The sequence below is a fragment of the Rutilus rutilus genome, assembly GCF_951802725.1.
Source record: "Rutilus rutilus genome assembly, chromosome: 2".
NCBI lineage: Eukaryota > Metazoa > Chordata > Actinopteri > Cypriniformes > Leuciscidae > Rutilus > Rutilus rutilus.
The window spans coordinates 60,434,178-60,449,910 of NC_140210.1; the positions used below are offsets into that span (position 1 = coordinate 60,434,178).

General features: G+C 38.9%; 1 protein-coding gene across 1 annotated transcript in view; it reads left to right on the forward strand.

Moving 5' to 3' along the window:
• Nucleotides 1-3,249: 3,249 nt before the first annotated feature.
• The window catches only part of LOC311286234 (NACHT, LRR and PYD domains-containing protein 1 homolog), a 45,481-nt gene continuing 32,997 nt past the window's right edge, over nucleotides 3,250-15,733 (forward strand). The window contains exons 1-3 of the mRNA XM_084402351.1: nucleotides 3,250-3,645; nucleotides 4,784-5,025; nucleotides 5,531-7,378. Of these exons, the coding sequence (XP_084258477.1) occupies nucleotides 4,820-5,025; nucleotides 5,531-7,378 (2,054 nt within the window). The 5' untranslated portion in view covers nucleotides 3,250-3,645; nucleotides 4,784-4,819. The remainder of the gene's footprint in view (nucleotides 3,646-4,783; nucleotides 5,026-5,530; nucleotides 7,379-15,733) is intronic.

Genomic DNA, 15,733 nt, shown 5'->3' on the forward strand with positions numbered 1-15,733 from the left:
ACATTGCGGGCTGTAAATTAAAGTGGTGCTTCTTACCCTCTTGTGTCATGTAGTTACAGGGGTAAGTATGACATTGCGGGCTGTAAATTAAAGTGGTGCTTCTTACCCTCTTGTTTCATGTAGTTACAGGGTAAGTACAATAAAAACACATGTACACACACAATCTGATATCACTCGGAAAACTTTATTTGAAAAACAACTTATTTCAAAACGGATTTACAGCACTTTGTTTCTCTTGCTTGGTTTCCTCCTCCTCTTGTTCCTCTTCTTCTGAAGTGAAACGATAAGCGTTTGTAAGAAAAATACCAAATATTTTACATTTTTAAACTGTTGACTATCGCTTCCGACCAACTGTCACCTGCGCGTTCATGAGAGGGTTGAGAGAAAGTATAAATACAAGTTGTCCGCGTCCGAGCTGCGCAGCTGTCGTGTACGCGTCCAAACTGGAGTATAACAGAGGCTTAAAGCCTCTTCGGTATTCGTTTTTCGGTAAGCGCACCGAAAAACCAATGTTGAATTATTATTTTTTTTAATGTTTTTATTATTGCTCACAACAAAATACAAACAATAACAGATAATAATAATGAAAAACAAACCATGCAGAAGAACAGAGACACCAGTTCTCGTGCACGTTTCACATCAAACTCCCGCGAGAATGCAATGAACGCTGAAAGCTTCACCAAACGCGAAGCCATTCAAGCCGCCCCATGAAGCCGACTCTCATGCACTCGCTGGTGAAAGTTGGTCGGTAGCGAAAAGATGAGTAAATTATGAGAACATTTCTGGGTGTACTGTATTTTCTTGTAATACATAATACAGAATAGAAAAAGACTCCTTAAGATTAGGCTAATAATCAGTGGAACGATAGAAAAAGAGGAGGACCAAGAGGAGGAGGAAGCCATGCAAGAGAAACAAAAAAGGACAAAACATGCTACTTTCTGTCAGGACTTTAGAATTTGAAATGAAAAGTTGATTTAAAAAAATGATAATAAATTAAATAAATAAGAAGTGTAATATGTTGTAAATCTGTTTTGAAATAAGTTGTTTTTCAAATAAAGGTTTTCCAAGTGATGTCAGATTGTGTGTGTACATGTGTTTTTTATTGTACTTACCCTGTAACTACATGAAACAAGAGGGTAAGAAACACCACTTTAATTTACAGCCCGCAATGTCAAACTTACCCTGTAACTACATGAAACAAGAGGGTAAGAAGCACCACTTTAATTTACAGCCCGCAATGTCAAACTTACTCTGTAACTACATGAAACAAGAGGGTAAGAAACACCACTTTAATTTACAGCCCGCAATGTCAAACTTACTCTGTAACTACATGAAACAAGAGGGTAAGAAACACCACTTTAATTTACAGCCCGCAATGTCAAACTTACTCTAACTACATGAAACAAGAGGGTAAGAAACACCACTTTAATTTACAGCCCGCAATGTCATACTTACCCTGTTACTACATGGAATACTTACAGTCTAAATAATTTGCCTAAATAATTTGTTATTTTCCTGGTTGTTACCCATTTATTCCCAAAACTTTACATATTATTCCCCTATACTTACACGTACGCACTTTATAGGTACACTGTAATTACCGAAAGTTACACTGTAATTTCGTTTTAATAACGCAGTATTTTCCTGGTTGTTACACCTTTATTCCCAAGACTTTACATATTGTTCCCCTATACTTACACGTAAGTACTTTATAGGTACACTGTAATTACCGAAAGTTACACTGTACTTTCATTTTAATTACGCAGTACTTTCCGGGCTGTAATCTAAAGCGTTACCAAGCTTTTACCTGGAGAAACAAGACCGCTTCTCATTCCTCTCATATAGACTTTTAGCTGATCTCTGAATCTACTGATATTCACTATATTTTAGTTGATATTCTTCAGTTCTCCTGACTGACTGTACGGCTATCTATATAAAGACTAAGCTCTCTGTAAGCACTTATTAAACCATATTAAACCACAATAAAGTATGACCATATTAGCCCGGTTCTGTCAAAACTGCACTGGCTCCCTATTAAACATCGCATCAATTTTAAAATATTGCTGATTACTTACAAAGCACTAAATGGTTTAGCTCCGCAGTACTTGAGCGAGCTCTTAACGCATTATACTCCTTCACGTCTATTGCGATCTCAAAATTCCGGCCAGTTGATAATACCTAGAATATCTAAATCGACTGCTGGCGGTAGATCCTTTTCCTATTTAGCACCAAAACTTTGGAACAGCCTTCCTACCATTGTCCGGGAAGCAGACACACTCTGTCAGTTCAAATCTAGATTAAAGACACATCTCTTTGACATAGCGTTCACATAATACATTATAGACTTCTATAATTCAATATTAGGCTGCATAGATTAGGTCAGCTGGAACCGGGAACACTTCCCATAAATCCTGATGTACTTGTTACATCATGAGAAGAATGGCATCTACGCTAATTTTAGTGTCTTTGTTTATCCCAAGGTTTTCCCGCAGCCTGCCGGATCCAGGCCGTTTCCAGATCTGATGAAGGACCTTCGCCTGGACCCGATGACAACGCAGTGCTGAAGGGCCAACTAGTCTCTCCCTATGGAGGATCCCTTTCCCACTCTACAGATAACGCGTCGTCGGGAAAACTCAATTTGCGTATCTACCCCGAATTGATAAAATAAAATAAAATTCTGAATCAAAACTATAAGGAAACACCAGTAATTTGTTTAGGCTTGGTTTGTAGGGAATTCCAAACCTGCACACATATATTCAAACGCACATAACTATAGAACCCGTTCTTAATGCGCATCTGAACGCCATCAGCGTTTCTCACAGGTTCACGTTTAAAGTCTGTGTAGAGAGAATGGTGTCGTCTTGGCGGCCCTAATTTAAAAACAAATGATCGTTGCGACGGAAGCGAATCAATCAAAACTAACTTTAGCTGGAAAATAACTTTATTAAAGAACCGCTATAAAGCCAAAACAATCTTACGTTAAATTATACATTTATCTCTGTAAAGCTGCTTTGAGACAATCTACATTGTTAAAAGCGCTATATAAATGAAGATGACTTGACTTGACTAAACCATCATACTGACGTTAAATATCTGTCTTATATAATACCATAAACTTAAAGTTACATATTTTGTTAACCATTATTGTAAAATAGCTGTAATGAACGCTGTTTTAGTAATAATTGGGAGTTAGTTAAATATGATATTGGTAAATGAATGAGAAACTAAGTGAGTAAAACTGAGGAAAAGGCAGTAATTAATGAAACTTCTGCTCTTATAATCACAGACCCCTGGAAATCTCTCAGATGATCAAACTGTTTGCTTCATAAATGACAAAACCAGCTTGATGATATTTACAGATGTAAAGAGAAGTCTAACGCCATTATTACAGCATTTCTGAGCTTAGAGATTGAGGAAGTCATGATGTCACACACTCCAGTATACAGTAGGAGGCGCTAAACATCCTTCACGACAGAACTAAACCCGCCAGAACACTGAATGAAGAAGAAGAGAGATGGGCGGGGTTTATCGTTGATATCTGAGCCCTCTGCGCATGCGCATTCAGAAACCGAAAGTAAAGAAGATCCTGAGGAAATGTAAATTCACCTTCAGAAGTCTTGAAACATATATAGTTATCACATCACGGTAAGTTCATTTATCTGTTTCAGATATCATGCCATATTATTGTAAAATGTTTTCTCGTCGCTATCATATTAAACTCGATCATCAAATTTTAACGGTCATTTTTTGGACTTGTGACGCATGTAAAAGTGAACAAGTTCATCTTCAGGATTATAATAATATCGAGCTCTAGGGATTCTGGGATTTTTTACAATATGAAATATACAGAGGTGGAGAGTAAACATGTAAACCTGAGCACTTCCGGTCTCCTGAAGGCCAGGCGTCGACTCACAGACGATCAGCTTTAGTGAAGATTGATTATGACAAACTGGTGTATTTCTGATCCCTACAGAATAGAATGTCTGGATTGTGATATTTAAAGGAAGAAGCCCGATTAGATAATATGATCAATTATTTATGCTAATGCTTTTCACCTATGTGAAAATACTAAATATTAACAATAATAATAAAGAAGCAACAATGTGCAATTTTGAAAAAGTTAAATGGATTTCATTTGACCCTTATAGACCTTTTCAACTCATTTCACAATTTGTGAAACATTATGACTGAAATCTGAGTTGTTGTGATTCATAGTGATTGTATTTCTTGCATCTGATTATTTAATTGCATGAAAACTCATTATTGTGGAGGGAGAGCAACTATTAATCATTATAAAAGTGTAACCGGCTGGATGTGGAAGCGTTCAGAGAGTTCTTCATCAGATGTGCTGATCAGTCAGTGTGATATGAGCTCTGGCACAGAGAAGCTGTCAGTGAGTCTCTCTACAGCAGCAGAAACACATGAAGCTTCTGAACAGAGAGAGATTCAGGCTTTTCCTCCTGCTGTTGAAGTTCAGTGTTCAGTGAGACTCAAGAGCATCAGTGAGACACTGACGGTGGGTAATGGAGACTGAAGCACTGATCCACTTCATCTCAGAGGTTCACATCTGGCCTTTGTGCAGTCAGACCAGTTCTTCCACAGTAAACCAGTACTTTATGGACTCCAGAAGAAAAGGATCCTCCACAATCTGCTGCAACTACAGTCTGAACGCACAGAAATCTCTAGAGAGTCGTTGTGTGTGTAGTATTGGGATTTGATTTTACTGTACTTACTGGAATAGTCTTAATCTCTTATGTAGTCTTACTAAATAGTCTTTTCTCAGTGTTTCCTTATGCAGATCTGAAGTCAGTTTCTCATTATGGAGAACAGAGAGAGCTGTGAGAGATCTTCATCTCCAGATCCCAGCTGTGTGTCTGTGAAGAGTGACGGATCAATGACTCATCCTCCTTTATTCAGTGATGATGCAGTGACCTCTGACCCCAGTGATAAAACAGTGACCTCTGACACCAGTGATGAAGCAGTGACCTCTGACCCCAGTGATAAAGCAGTGACCTCTGACCCCAGGTGAGTGTAAACCTGTAGTGGTGAATTAACTGTTATATGGGAGTCACACACACACTGAATTCACACAGAGAGATGAGATTTCTAGTTGGGCTGCAACTAATGATTATTTTGATTATGGATTTATTTGTTGATTTATTCTTTTAATGAATCAGATGAAAAATACCAAAAATAAAATGAATATGAATTCTTGAAGATACATTTTTTTTTTAATCCACTATTTAAAAAAAAAAATGTTGTTCCACATCATCCATTATTATCAATATTATCAATTAGTTATTGCAGCCCTTATTAAATAAATGAAACGGCAGACAGGAAGAATTATTTCTTTGTGTTTCTCAGGATCTGGAGTCGGAGAGCTATGCAATGCAAAAAGTGTTGAACTAAAACTGAAATGAAACACATTAATTGTACAGAAAATACAAGATTGACAAGATTGTGTAGATTTAGATTTTAATTTATGTTATTTTTTTCTTGATCTTAAATCTGTGCACTTTTGTTTTTCTAGAGTTTATAGAGATGATCAGACTGGAGACCAGGATTCTCCTCAGCCAGTGAATGATGAACTACAGAGAGTCAAACACAGACACAAAGCCAGCATGAAGAACAAGTATGAGAGATTATTTGAGGGACTGAAACTCCAAGAGAATGAAACCCTCCTGAACAGGATCTACACACAGCTCTACATCATAGAGGGAGAGAGAGAAGGAGTGAATGAAGAACATGAGGTTTTACAGATGGAGAAAACAGCCAGAACACAACACTCACAAGACACTCCAATCTACTGCAATGACATCTTTAAAGCCTCTCCTGAACCAGGACGCCAGGAGAAAGAGCAGATCAAGACTGTTCTCACTAAAGGCATCGCTGGAATCGGGAAAACCGTCTCTGTGCAGAAGTTCATTCTGGACTGGGCCGAGGGAAAAGACCATCAGGATGTAGATTTCATGTTTGTGCTTCCATTTCGAGAGCTGAACTTGATCCGAGATCATCAGTACAGTCTTCACAGACTTCTGCTGGACTTTCATCCTGAACTTCAAGATCTGGACTCAAAGATTTATGAGGAGTGTAAAGTTGTGTTCATCTTTGATGGTCTGGATGAAAGCAGAATCACACTGAGGTTTTCAGGCAAAAAGAAAGTTTCTGATGTGACTGAGACTTCATCAGTGGGTGTGTTGATGTCAGAGCTCATGAAAGGAGATCTGCTTCCCTCGGCTCTCATCTGGATCACCTCCAGACCAGCAGCAGCCAATCAGATCCCCTCCAAATACATCCACCGTCTGACAGAGATTCAGGGATTCAATGAGCCTCAGAAGGAGGAATATTTCAGGAAGAGAATCAGTGACGAGCATCAAGCCAGCAGAATCATCTCACACATCAGAAGAGCAAGAAGCCTCCACATCATGTGCCACATACCCGTCTTCTGCTGGATCTCCTCCACTGTGCTTCAGAAGCTCCTGGAAGAAGATCTGAGTGCAGAAATCCCTCAAACTCTGACTGAAATGTACATCCACTTCCTGCTGATTCAGATCAACATGAGGAATCAGAAGTATGAAGAGAGAGATCCAGAGAAACTCCTGCAGTCCAACAGAGAAGTGATTGTGAAACTTGCTAAAGTGGCTTTCCATCAGCTGATGAAGGGCAATGTGATGTTCTATGAGGAGGACCTGATTGAGAGCGGCATAGACGTCACTGACGCCTCAGTGCATTCTGGGATTTGCACTGAGATCTTTAAGGAGGAATCTGTGATTCATCAGAGGAAAGTCTACAGCTTCATTCATCTGAGCGTTCAGGAGTTTCTCGCTGCTTTCTATGTGTTTTACTGCTATTTAATGAAGAACAAGAAACCACTGCAGCTTCTGGATGAATTCTGGTCTGGTGAAGTCTCTCTGTATGATCTACTAACATCAGCAGTAGATAAAGCCCTCAAGAGTAAGAATGGACGGCTGGATCTGTTCCTGCGGTTCCTGCTGGGCGTCTCACTGGAGTCCAATCAGAGACTCTTACAGGATCTACTGACACACACAGAGAACAGCTCAGAGAGCATCAGGAGAACCACACAGTACATTAAACAGAAGATCAAAGATGAGGATTATCTCTCAGCTGATCAATCCATCAATCTGTTCCTCTGTCTGCTGGAAGTGAAAGATCAGACTCTGTCCAGAGAGATTCAGGAGTTTGTGAAATCAGACAAACACTCAGAGGAGAAACTCTCTCCGTCTCACTGCTCAACAATATCCTACATGCTTCAGATCTCAGAGGAGCCGCTGGATGAGCTGAACCCCATGAAATACAACACATCAGCTGAGGGGAGAAGAAGACTGGTACCAGCTGTGGTCAACTGCAGAAAAGCTCTGTGAGTGTTTAATCATTAATAGCTAAAGAATCCTTTTAATAATGCATCTTACATCTTTACAGGGGTCATGACATGGAGTTTTTACTAGTGGTGGGCCGTTATCGGCGTTAAAATGTAAGGAATAATTGACGACAGGCCGTTGAATTATTAGAAAAATAATGCACACCCGAGGTGGTAATGCGGTCACGACGCGAAGCGGAGTACTACAGCTCAGGGCTCGCAAAATCGCCTGCCCGACGTCCCGGGGCTATTGTGTTTTCCAGTCGGGCTACCAAAATGCATAACCGGCCTGCCCGACGGGCTATCTGAAATAGTGTTCGCTTCAGTCTCGTTATAATCAGATCCAGCGCGCTCTTCAACTTCAATCCGCAGCGGCGCCGAGCAGAGCGCACGTCAGAAACAGAGGACGGTGTGTGTGTGTGTGTGTGTGTGTGTGTGTGTGTGTGTGTTCATCTGAGTCTCATTGGTCTGTCACTCATTGGTCTGTGGTGCTCGTCAATGTCAGAATATTTGAGATGACCAATCAAATCAAAGTAGGCGGGCTTTATGTTCACAAGAGCGACTCGACGCTTCAGTTTACGGTCAAGTGTGAGATAAGATGTAAGTAGCTAAACTAAACATTTCATATTTGACAGTTTTTTTAGGTTATGAATGTGAAACGAATGACAAAAATAATCAGGCAAATGAATATACTTTTGTCGAATTTCGCCATTTGGAACTGAAAATAGGCCTATGTAATGTGACTAATTAGTTTACTGTCATTGTGAGGGGACATTAGCATTAACAAAGCCGTTTTCATCATAGGCACAAGATTAATAATGAATGTGTACATGTTGAGAATTAATATACAATTTGTAGGTTGATGGATAAGACACATGCCTTTGGTGTGAGAGACCCGGGTTCGAATCCACTGTGAGACACCAATGTGTCCCTGAGCACGACACTTAACCCCTAGTTGCTCCAGAGGCGTGCGACCTCTGACATATATAGCAATTGTAAGTCGCTTTGGATAAAAGCGTCAGCTAAATGAATAAATGTAAATGTAAATGTAGGACCTCTTTGATTATAAAGCCCTGTCTATGGCCCTGTATTAGGAATAAGATCAATAATGAATGTGTATTGTGTACATATTGTAAATTAATTTAATAAACTTAGTTAGGCTACCTAAGGTTAGCTTTCCTAGTAACTCTCAGTAAATTAATGCATCTGAGAAAATGATTCATAAATCAGCCTATCAGTTTGACCCTTTGTTTACTTTCTTCACTGACAGACAAAAATGAAAAGCCTCTATCAGTCAAAGCTCAGCTTTAGGAGGGGAAGAGACAGAGCAAGAGAAAAACTAAGAGAATAGGAGTGTGATGCTGATGAGGAGAGAAAAATAATCAGCTGCCCACTGACATGGTTTTAAAGCTATTGTTATCCAATTTTTTGTTTTCCAAACATCTTAAAATGCACATATGTAGATCAGAGAAATAAGAATTTTCTCGGGGGTGACCCCGAACCCCCCTAACTAGCATATCTCACACTCGGGACCTCAGTGATGAAAAAACCCTACCATCTGCATGTTAATGAAACAAGTTAATAGTGAGTATTAGAGTATCATCGCCACAGACACAGACTGATTCATGATCCACACTGGTCACACACATTTCAGTTCAGTTAGAACCAGATGCATATTTGTTGATATTTGTGTTTTGAAAAAGTTTTTGATTCATTGTTTTGACTCCTAACCAATATTCTACTTAAAAAATTGTAGTCTTTTTAAATGGGCTAGTAAAATTAATTTCGGGCTACCAAAATCTGAAGAGTGCCTGCCCGAAGGGCTACCAGCGATTTAGAAATTTTGCGAGCCCTGCAGCTACCACACCTCGAAACATTGTTCAGATTCTGTATTTCAAGACGTTTGTAAAGTTTTTGTGATTAAAATGCTCTTGAATCTGTAGGACTACTTTCTTACGCATCTAATCCCATGCCTCCGTTGCTAATTCCAAAACGTCACTTTAGAGTTATTAACGGAGGTTTGAGCCACTGATAGCAGACTAATGCTGGCACACACGACTCTGGCACATTCTCTGACTGTTTTCATCGACTGCAGCAGATTATAAACACAGACTTTGAACACAGACTGAACACGCGTTTGGACATGATCAGTCATCAGATTACATTGATAACCGGCCTTAAAGTGTGTCCTCGGCTTTATGCAGTTATTAGAGAGAGATGTTGCAATAATGAGACAGAAAAGCATGTGCGTCAATATTATTATTTATTTATTCAATTCGTTTTAATTAATTCGTTCATTCTTTTGTTTCTATTATTGACAGATGACAGTAGACTAGCCAATTAAATGAAACAAAAAGCCTTTTAACAAGTAAGGCCTATCAATAAATATTTATTTGTTATATTATCTGCAATAAAAATCTGTGCTGCAGGACTATCCATTTATTTAGCCTATATTCAGTTTAATTTTCTATTGATTATAGATAGGAATATACTTTATTTATTAAAATTAAACTGCATGTTTCCATTGATTGTGAAGCTAGACATTGAAAATGGCAGATCAAGCGCATGGGGCTAAATGCTTTTTCTTGTTATGAATTGTATCCTATTTTCCATTATTACAGTTAACTAGGCGAAGTGATATGGAGCTGTAATGCGGTCGAGACCTGCCTGGAACTACTTTAGCCGTGCATTTCCCTGAAAATAATGCACACCTTAGAACGTTTGTCAACCAATCAGATACAAGCATTCAACGGCCCTGTAGTATAAGCTGCGCTAACGTGAAACTCTTATCGGGCGGTAAAAAAAATATCGCCGTTAATCTATTCTCAAAGTTGGGTTGGGAGCTGGGTCTATACTACGCAAGCTATGATGACTTTCACCTTGATATTTTAGCGCGGATGTATAGCCGAATTGCACTGTAGGGGGCTTCGAACCTGTGTGTATGCCTACTGTGAAATGACCACATCAAACGTGACGTGCTAACATGGATGCAGCTATGAAGCCGCCGGGTTTGCTTCAGGGAAAATTTATTTCTCAGATTCTCAGATCGCTATTCAATTCCCGCTATATGCAGATTTAATGCACGTTACCGAAAGCAGCAGATATGAGCTGCATTTTATTGATCATCAGCTAAAATTTCAAAATCAAAGACCGCAATAAGAGAGAGCGGCAACAGCCCTGGAAGATCATTTCGTTTCTCTACTTTTAATGATGAAGATTGTGTGTTAAGCGTCTGTGACTTACTTTCTCTTTGATTTGCGATAGTTTGCACGTTGGCTTAATGAATAGATGCTCAGCTGCTCATCTGCGGTGATGCGTGTTCAGTAGCGTCGTCATATCTGGCTATAACATTACATATAGCCTATAACACGCTCTCACACATTTATTTTTTTTAGCATTTTTGGGAGAAGTACAATTTACATATGTGGTTTCAACAACCAGATGCATTTACACTTGTCCAGATGGTCTGGAGTGCGGCCCAGACCTCCTCCTGAAGTGGTGTGAGCGATCGGATTCAAATCCGTCTCGAATGCGTTTCGGAGGGCATTTACACCTGGTCTCTTCACGATCTGAGAAAACGCATGAAGTGGCCAGGTGTAAACAGCCTTTTAGTCGTTATTTGGGTAGCACATATTCTGAATGCCTTCGGCAGAATTCAAATGAGCCATTTTAATCAAGATTAATCTAGATTAATTCCAAGATTACAGTGAGATTAATCTAGATTAATTCCAAGATTACAGTGAGATTAATCTAGATTAATTCCAAGATTACAGTGAGATTAATCTAGATTAAAAAAATGAATCTATGCCCACCACTAGTTTTTACATTATTATTATATTCCCTGAGGTTCACTTATACTAGGGGAGCCAAACTCAGTTCCCTAGAGCACAGGTTTCCAAACTCTGGGTCGCCAGGATGATTTAAGGAGAATGCAGTTACATTTAAAATTAAAATAGTAATTTGTTTTCATAAAGTCATAGTCTATAGGGCTGTATAAAAGGAATAAATATGCTAAATATATTTGACTTCAATAATTAACAGATTAACAAAAGAAAAGAAAAGCTGTGTGACAGTATTCTGCTGAGTTTGGTTTATTTCTGTGAAGCGCTCCACAAACTAGTTGACGGGAAGGAAACCGAGACGACAGAAACACATCCTGTTTGTTTATTTTACAAAGCCACAGTGTTCTGGTTTATTGTGAGTGTACACAAATTAATTTAAATACTTAATAGCAGTTTTGAATAGAGATGCGCCGATCCGATACTCACTATCGGCATCCAAATCTGATATTGTGCGTATACTATTCTGTGTTATTGTTAAGCCTCACAAAAGCCACAAAAACATTATAAAGAATCGTCAACTTTTCGTGCACTATATTATAAGTGTTCTAAAGCCACTCCACAGTTTAATGTGATAAAGTGATTTAATGATTAATATTGAAGTCGTTAAACTCAAGTAAGTGCTTCCCTCCGCTGCGGCTGTCAGTCATTCTCCATCCAGCACTCAAACAGCGCGCCGCGTTCGGTTACGCCAGTCAACATGATGAAACTCTCTCCAAGATGATCAATGTTACTATTGTTATACGGGATACGCATAAGCCCTTTGTGCCGCTCTGTATTGGAGCCTTTCATATTATAATACTTTTGTGCAATGAAAGATTATTAATAGATTTTACTTTTATTAGACTTGTAAAATGAGTTTAACAGACTGGTAATGTCAACAAATTCAACATATTGTTAAGCAATTTTTGCAAAAAAAATTAATTAATTTTTCTGAAGGAAAATAAAAATTTCTGCATGATTCTCTAGAATAATTTGGGACCTCTCCTAGCATATTGTATCTCCAGCAGTGGAGAATACCCTCTCAGAAGGGGTAGAATATGCTTGAATGTAAGATGTGTGTAGAACAGATTATTTTTAAAATCGTTTTGAATGATTGATTCATAAAGACTTTACTTGTTTCATTACTGGATGAATTAGCGCTCTAGCAGTTAATAAACAGAACTGCATGCGTCTTGTGGAAGAACATTGTTGCCGGAGCTACTTCTCTCTATTTATGTCTATGACGAGTCACGCAGGTACTGGGCTACTCCGCAGCGGCTGCGATCCGCCAGTCTAAAGTATAGTCCTAGTATAAACGCTTATTGCAGGCTTAACGTAGTAATTCTGGATAAGACAAAAACACGGTTTGAAAAAAAGGCTTTCATGATGCACTCGCTCATTGTATACATTTTGTAAATTCTGAACACAAAAAAGTTATGGACTGTGTCTTTATGAATGTTTTGAAGCATCAGATGTAATCGATACACTCGTTATTTGAAGGCAGCGACTTTCAAAAGGTGATTTACTCTATTTTGGTTGCTACCGTAGACATCAGTTTATACTCGAATTATAAACTTTTAGTACTTCTGTGATCATTTGAATATTTGTAACAGAAATATCAATAGGCTACTGTGTGATTGTAAAGCTGTTTCATATTGACAACTGCTCTCTCTGGGTCAACAACAGCGCAAACAGATTTGAATGTTCAGGGAGGTTTTTGTAATTTAGGAATAAGATCGCGTGGGTGTTTGAATCGAGATCTTTTAAAGATTAACTTAATCGTGCAGCTCTACGCTCGCTCTCTCTCTCTGCGTTGATACCTGACGCAAAACGTATTTGAGTAGCGCGAGGGCTTTTCAGTGCATTCATTACTATTTTAATATGAGGTGAGACGTCGCTATTAAAGGATAAGCTCCCAGCACTTCGCCCACACAGCGCACCAGAACCGTTTTCGGAACCGAAACTTAGGAATTTCGCACGGTTCCAGTATTTTTTCAAAAACACTACCGGTTCTGGATAAGAACCGGTTCTCGGTTCCCAACCCTAATCTTTGCACAAGTTTCTTTGCAAACTCTCTCTGAAAAACTCAAAAACTATTTGTTGATGTGAATGTATTTGCCCATGTGACGTCACAAAACCCACAATATTCTAACAAGCCATTTTTGGAGCTTGGCTGAACACTTTTTTTTTTTTTTTTTTTTTTTGACGTTTTAAGCTGTGAAACTTGCCGGATGTTTCAATGGTACAAAGACCTCTTATGTCAAAAGAATTTAGTAATTTGAATACAAAATTAAATGTTAAAAAAGAGCAAGCGCTTGTGGAAAGGAGAAAGCGGTGTGAACTGCGCTCTCCATGATGACGAGGAAGTATCAGCAAAGAATTAATTGATTTCTAGCCCTTGCATTAGCTTTACTACTAGATAGATATATTTATGGAGATGAGAAATAAAAAGACGTCATTATGTCATTAATATCAGTCCGTCAGTAAAGCAGTTCTAGGCTTATTCTTGGCTGGATAACTCCTAAGGGTTTAAAAAGCCCTCTTAAAATTAAATATGAACGCAGTTTTGGATTAAATAAAAGTACAGTCAAGTCAAATAAAACACGTTTTATCTCCTGTATAGTTTGGTAACACTAGTCAAGTCAAGTCTATTTGTATAGCGCTTTTCACAATACAGATTGTATCAAAGCAGCTTCACAGTATTAAATTAAAATAATTTTTTTATTTTATATATAAGTTTGTTTCTAGTGGAATTTATTGATTGATAAAATCAAATTAAATATCCCCAGAATATCCCCAACTGAGCAAGCCAAGGGCAACAGTGGCAAGGAACCGAAAAACTCCATCAAGTGACCTAATGGTGTCCTAAAACTCCAGGTTTGGGGGGGGGGTGTCCGGGGGTGCAAGATTTTTATTTATTTTTTATAACCCCTTAAACCATGACTTCTGGCAAGTTTTGTGGATAGAGATGGACATTTTGAGACATACAAATTTGACATACCATGACTGGTCACAAACAGGATTAGGACAGGATTATTCATGTTTTTCTTTAGTGTTAATTTTCAGATGTAAGGTAGAAATTTATAGTGGAAAAATGAAACTCTTTCCTCCCTCATCTGCACTACTGATCTTTTTTTTTGTAACACACTTTCGCACTTAGATACATCATCATGTAACCAGTACTTTCATTTATTTTATCCTGTAGATATTTTGAACATTAAAATCCAAATGAAACTTTTCATTAGTTTAAAAGGTGACTAGCTTGCATAGCCTATTTTACTTCACTAACCTCCAGGGACGTGCAAAGAGTTAATCAGGGGCAGGGGCTCAAATGTAAGAAAGACAATTTGCTGTGATTAATCGCATGTCCCCCAAACTTGTAATCATCAATATTTAAATATAGAATCACTAATTAAATTAAACATCACACAAAAAAGGGGGAAAAAAGAAAAATGTCCACACAAATTGGACAGAAAATAGCCCTATATTAAAATATAAAACATCAATATATTATTCTTCATTCAGTTCTATGCAACATACTCAGATTTAATTTAACAGATTTATTTTTTGATTAGTTGTCAAAATAAAGTATAGTCATACAAAGCTCTTATTACCAGAGCATGTGATCAGAGCAGGTAATTTTACCATTGTTGCCCCCATTGCTATACCAGCTCAGCAAACAGAAGTCTACTGAGATATTTCACGTTATTTGAGCGGACTTTGCTTTTCCAGTGCGTGATCGGTAGCCAACATGATTGGAGCATTTGGGCCGTTAAGGAGCAGAACGCGCAGCGCAAACACAGAGCGGAGAGCGCAGTGAGCCGACACACACTCACACACACACACACACACAGAACGGAGAGCGCGGCGCAAACACGGAGCGAAAAAGACCCGCACGTGAAGTTACGAAACAAGCTGCGTGAGAATGAAACCTGATCGCCGAACACGGAAGGGCGGGACGGCATATTTTCCATAGACAGTAAAAAAATGGACACAGCGACCCCATAGACTTAAACGGAGAAAAGTTCGTACCGCTTCTCCTTTCCACAAACGCTTGCTCACTCTCCAGTGGCGTCTGTCGTGGTGTCGTTGTGTCTGTCGCCGCGTCGCTTTTATTATGAGTGCGCTTTCCGCGCGCCCACATTTGAAATATTTGCATGTGAACGGCCCCTTATGACAACGTGTGTAAGTGAATGTCGTGATATTACTGATCATGTGAAGATACCATTCATGAACATTACTTAATGCGTTATCTAATAGGGCTGTGCCATATCATACCGTCCACGATAATACCGGTATAAATTTTTACATGATAAAAAAGCATCATATCGCGATATCACTGATATAGCAAGGCAATGACATATGGCACATTACGTTCCCTAGCACGCACAAAAACAACAGCTGTCTGAGCGCGAGAGCAGCAAGTCAGCCTCCAATGACGATCAAATCAATAATTTAAAAACTTTCTCCAAGACGCAATTTTACCAACCGGGTGAGTGTTCAGCGGCGCCGCGTCTTCTCTCTCTCGCTCTCA